Source organism: Parambassis ranga, chromosome 5 (assembly GCF_900634625.1).
Source record: "Parambassis ranga chromosome 5, fParRan2.1, whole genome shotgun sequence".
NCBI classification, from domain to species: domain Eukaryota; kingdom Metazoa; phylum Chordata; class Actinopteri; family Ambassidae; genus Parambassis; species Parambassis ranga.
The window spans coordinates 23,779,996-23,786,062 of record NC_041026.1 but is presented as its reverse complement, the minus strand read 5'-3'; the positions used below and the strand labels follow the sequence as shown (position 1 = coordinate 23,786,062).

At 41.3% G+C, this 6,067-nt stretch overlaps 1 protein-coding gene across 1 annotated transcript; it reads left to right on the top strand.

Moving 5' to 3' along the window:
* The first annotated feature begins 1,297 nt into the window (after positions 1-1,297).
* Positions 1,298-5,756, top strand: LOC114436488 (neuronal vesicle trafficking-associated protein 1-like). The gene is made up of 5 exons (XM_028406765.1): positions 1,298-1,483; positions 1,747-1,887; positions 2,074-2,190; positions 3,471-3,581; positions 4,415-5,756. The coding sequence occupies exons 2-5, from the start codon at positions 1,759-1,761 to the stop codon at positions 4,613-4,615; spliced, it is 558 nt and encodes a 185-aa protein (XP_028262566.1). The 5' UTR covers positions 1,298-1,483; positions 1,747-1,758; the 3' UTR covers positions 4,616-5,756.
* Positions 5,757-6,067: the final 311 nt, after the last annotated feature.

The following is a 6,067-nucleotide window of genomic DNA, read 5'->3' as shown; positions in this document are numbered from 1 at the left end:
TGTGAATGATGCCATTTGTGATTATGACTGATCAACACATTAACTGAACTGAAAGGGGCCTGTGTCAGCTCTCTTCAGTTCATGTTGTGCAATACGCCGTGTCACTGACCAGCCACTTTCTCACTTCACTGTATTTGCTTTCAGTAAACGCATGATCTCACTTCTCAGGTCCCAGAGGAGAATTGTGATTCTTTAAATACAGAATCAAACTGTGACTCCACAAGGAGTCATTGCACCCGGTCAAGAGGCTGCTCTGATGACATCATGGCCTTGTTTTCACTGTGTATTAACAGGCTGGACCTGATGCATCCTCCCCTAACCCCCTTCATTTCACCCTGTAGCCTGGCAACAAGCTGCTGGATATTGTGCAGCCACATGCCAGCTTCATTTGTAAGAACATGCATGAAGAGCATCTAATGGACTCACAGTCACAGTCAGATTTTTTGCAATGAAGACTCAGTGTACCAGACATGTTTTCACTTCATATGGACAGTTAATCTTTATAAAATGATTGTTTGCAAATCATATACATGGGAAACTATAGATGATCTATGAAAAAAAAAGAGAGAAACCGACACAGACAGACTGTAGCATGTGGAGGAATCTGAAATCTGAATACACACTATGCACACTACAGCAGATTAGCAAAAATCTATGGTTAATACATGCTTTAATTCATTCAGCAACTGTTCTACAGTTAACTACTTATAAATATGCATCAGCTAATTAATTTCGGGGCATAAGGGGCAGAGAAAATAAGCTGTGAACAGTCACATGTCACATGCTTTATTGCTGATAAAAATAGCTTCACTTGAGGTGAAGGTACAGTAGAATTTCATTCAAATAATCTAGGCTACAATGGCCTAATATATACTTACTTACATATATACTTATTAATCATACTTGAGACTAAGACTAAGTGCCCAGCGATGGGAGCAGGGAAAGTCTCTGGGCACTTTGAATATGACCAAAGCAGCACATCTGATGAGGACTGTTAATGCTTATTTTCACATTTCTGCATAAGTCTATTATTTTGTGCTATGTTGTAGCATATTGATGACACAGATCTGTTTACAGCAGACACTGTCTGTATTTACACTAATTAAAATAAAACCTCCCCTCTATTTAAATCCAGGATTCCCTTATCAACAGTACTGTAACAACATTTTGTCTTATTGCTGCTTGGCAGAGTTCCTGGGTTTCCTACCACTGCTCAATGTGTGTGTGTGTGTGTGTGCGTGCGCGCGCCCGTGGATGGATGTGATGAGCACGTTACATCACTTGCAGTGCAGCCAGACGCCAGCAGCAGCATCCAGCAGCTTGGAGGTAACGCGGCGCTCAGACCCATCTGGCCATATTGTGCACCAGCTCCTCGCTAAATCGGCTGCGTCACACTTACTAAGACACACAGCAGCGCTGGAACAATAAAGCCAACGCACCCACAGGGACGCACACAGATTCCAAACGCGACTCGGCGGAGCTGGTAAGTGTTTGGATGCGGTAAATCATATATCATATTTACCCCTCCTGCATTAGCACCGTTATGTCGAAGCCTCTCGTGTCCTCTCCTGCGCTTTTTGTGGTTAACGGGCATTCTCGTGGCCCACAAAGCGCCCCGCATCATTTTGTATGATACACCTGCTTTCATGTGATCCTTTGAAGGATTTATAGCCATCACACGTGGCATTAAAAACGATATATATTGTGTTTCATTGAGGGGTAATGCTCGTTTGTTTACCCCCTCAGGTTTCAGGGAAAATGGTTAAACTGGGAAATAATTTCAGCGAAAAAAACAACGGGAAGGCGGTCTCTGAAGACGGCTTTGACACCATCCCTCTCATAACACCTTTAGATGCCAGTCAGCTGCAGTTCCCCCCACCAGATAAGGTGAGATTTTACATTTTGAGTAAAAAATGAGTAGACTGGTGTATTTATTAACTATCCAATTTGCATCATTTTCCTTCTTTATGAAATGTAAATAATTTCACCAAACCTCCCTCTGAATCTTTTTCCATATGAAGATATTTTGCAGGCAGGATCATATCTGATGTTTGTGTGTGTTGTTTTTACCAGGTGGTTGTGAAGACAAAGGCAGATTATGATGGTGAGAGCAAGAAGGGAAAGCTACGATCTCCTAAAATCGCAGAGTTCTCAATAAGCATCATCGAAGGTGTATCCGAGAGGCTCAAAGTAAGAATAATGTCACCGTCTGTGTTTTACATATCATCCCATTTCCAATATCTCTCACACTCCCACACATGCATATGTTGGAGAGCAGACAGCCGTCTCCCCGTAGCTCAGGACATTTGTCACAGCCATCCTGTCATTCTCTCTCTAATACGACTTTTACTCCATGGTGTCTTCTCCTTCGCTCAGGCCTTCTTCGTGTCCTGTGTTCTCTGTCTTGTCACAGGAAGATATAATGCTCAATGATTCACTTAACCCCGCCCTGATACTCTCGTTAATTCAGCTGCTGCCATGGCGATGGCCTCCAAACGGCAGCATCCCTCCCACCTCCTTTAACGCCCCCTTTCTGGCAGATGTGTTCACACCTATAGACTGATTGAAACATATGGTTTTGTCTAAGAGAAACAGCACAGCAGCTGAACTTTACAATATTTTTCCTTAAAAAACTCTTCTGCTTGCAGACTGCTCTGCTCTCTCTCTCCCTGCACATTTAAAAATCAACAGATGAAACTGTCTTTGTGAGGTGTGTCAAGCTTCCTTTACACAGCTTTAATTTTCAAACATCTGAGAGGCAAAGAGGTGCACCGCTGTCTCCGAGAACACAGCTCATATCCTCGCATCGCTACTTTGAAATGCTGCAGGCAGGCCTTTCATCGCAGATAGTCTTTTTCATAAGCTCCTGTTGCTTTACTTTGTACGTGTTGCACCGTCTGCTCTGCTGTGAAACTGCGTTTAACAGGACAGATGAAAAGAATATGATACTGTTACACACTGTGTTACACAATCTCTTAAAACATACTGGGCGATCCTTGAATGATGTCCTCTCACTTCCTCTCTATAAACACTCTATATGTTCTCTATGTCACAGTTTCTCTGATGCAGCTGCATAACCACACAAACAGATTACTATGATGACTGCTGCTTTAAAAAAATAACTTGGGCACACCTTTGGGGCTTAACATCTAAGACGATTTCTCCCACACCTCATCTTACCCTGCTCCCACTACCCAGAAACACCAGTGTCTGTTACATAATTCCCCTGAGAGCTGAGAGCCGGGCTATGCAGATGGTCACACAAGCCGTTACTGTATGCAGAATATCTTGTAGTCCTGACTGGCTGCTACTGGCCCTGTTATACTGTATCCAACCATGTGTTATTCAAGGACAGCTTTATTTCAGTCCTTATTCTTATCTGGTAATAATAAATCATAATCTGTTTTGATAGTCTTTTTCCCTTTGATGAAAAGTCCATTTGTGTTTTCCTTTACCTGTGTCTCCCTAAGGTGACCTTGCTGGTGATCTGTGCCCTGGCTTTCCTGGTGTGTGTGGTGTTCCTGGTCGTCTACAAGGTCTACCAATATGAGCAGCCATGTCCTGACAGCTTTGTTTACACGGTAAACACACTGTGCAGACCTTTGTTCTTGAAAATGTTACAGAAATGTATAGCATTGTTTAGAAAGTGTGATGATATGACTGTGTTATGTGGTGTGATGTTTTGTGTGTTTGTGGACCTGACCTTTATTAAAAAAATAATCTATTTAATATAGCCTTACTGCTCTTAAGGGACCAATAGATGATGGTGGTTTATGCCATTTATGAAGTTACAGTGCAGAACTTCTGTTCTGTTGTTTTATTTAGTTATTAGTTTTTATCAGGACACTGCACCATAGTAATGGGCTATAGTGTCGCCCTTCATTAACAAACCAGTCATTACTGGATAACTTTAAAAGAAATACAGCACTATAGATGTGCCTCATATACGCCAGATTTATAATCATATACATGAACACAGAGATACACCCAGAGCTTAATATGCATTGGATGAATTTGTTTGGCCTGAATGTAATTATTTTAAATTCCGCATTACAGCTTCACTGTATCATAGACGTTATTGTGTTCCTCTTTCATTAACTAGCGGTTGTCCTTATCCCACAGCTGACACTGCTGCTGTTACAGCTGCTCAGCCAATTAAATTATATGTGTAACCATAATTGATTCACATGGCGCTTATATAAATGAGGTTCAAGTGGTATCCAAGTCTTCTTTTTCATTTTTTGTATTAAATTGTGGTCTTTTGCTTTAGTGCCAGACAGCTTATTTCTCACAGAACTGATCTGTGAATCACTGTCGAATTGTATTATGCTCTTCTGAATCATGGTGTTTTTACTGTGCTGATTGAACTATTCATCCTTTTTCTGCTATATTTGATCTTTTCTTTTTGGAGCAGCAAGGTCGCTGCATGCCGGCTGGGCTATATGGTAACTTCCCCCCTCAGGGCCCTGGGGGTCGCGGACGTCTCTTTACCCTCATCAACCACTACAACATCGCCAAGCAGACTATCACCCGGTCGGTATCACCATGGATGACCATCATGTCTGAGGAGAAGGTCACCCAGCAGGAGACGGAGACCGCCCAGAAACTGGCTTAACCAACCTGCAACCAGGAGTTGGCCTCCCCTGCTGGTGAAAAATAAATAATATGGTTGTGCCATTCAAGCAAACCTCAGAGTCCTAAGGCTTTCTGTGGGTGAAAAATCTACTTCTCTTGCCTGAGGTGCTATGCTGCCTTGTTGATGTAGTTTGGTCAGCTGATGTATACTGTTGCAGGAAATCGATCAGCAGCAAAAGGGAGGCTTAGAGTTGGGTGGATTCACGGTTTGTTTGAATAGCACATGTTATTTATTTACACTTTAAAACAGTGTGGCAAATGTGTAGAAAAAGCCACAGAAACACAAACACTGACACACACTCACTGTCTTTGTACATACACATACGTAACAGAACACACTTTAGTACTCAGATTGTGAAATGACTGTGAATCATCACGTCTGCGTCACTTGTTTTAACACACATGCACGCACGACTCCAATAACAATCCGTTTGCTTTGAGTCTCTTTCTTTTTAAAACATCAAGTACTGATGGCGCATGTCGGACCTCTTGAGGTCAGAGAAGCGGCACATTTTTCATGAGCGACAAAGCTTGCTGCATATTTGCCACAGAGTTTATGTGTCGAAATATTTCATTGTCATGATATTGTGAAAAACCGAAGCTTGATTTGGAGGAAGTGTACCAGCGAAAAAAATGATTTGTGTTGAGTCAGCCCTTCTTACTGCATATAGTGCTGTTAAGGATTTTTTAGTATTGATCCATGAAGTGTTTTTAACAGACATTATTGATTGTTTCCATTCATTTGAACACCTTGAAAACACCATGCGTTCTTTTGTTGCCAGCTTCACACTTATCTAATCGTTACCTTTCATAGCATAACTTTTTATGCTGCTGTATTGAATGTTTTTGCATTGCTAGTGAAGACACTGTATTGTGCAATGCTTTGCATTGATCAGCGTCACCATCGGTGGCTATTGGCAGCCATCACAGTTATTAGAGTTAGGTTGATGTAGTGGAATTATCTGACAGTATAGTTGCTTGTCCTGTTGCTTTTTTCTGTATTTGTCATTTACTGAACCTGTCACAAATTATGTACCTTTTTCAAACAATGTACTAATTACCATTGAAGTGCATTTGCTACATAAAAATGTTCAATGAAAAACTGAAATAAAGTGCCCACATTTCACACCAATGTCCATGTGGATTCCACATGTGTGAAAAGGATGCAGAGCAGTGCAGAGAATAAATTCAGTTTCAGTTCCTGTGAGTTCACATCAAAGGAAGAATGTCAAAGGGGTGTAAGGCTGTCACTAGAAACTGGGTTAATCCTAATACACAGATTAGTAGAAATATCAGGGGTCAACAGATTCTTTTTCTTGGCTGACATGAACATAGACAGGCTGTGGGTTTCTGCTACTCATATATAAACTCATAAATATGACGTACTTTATAAATACATAATGATATTCTGACAAGAAGAAGATGCAAAATT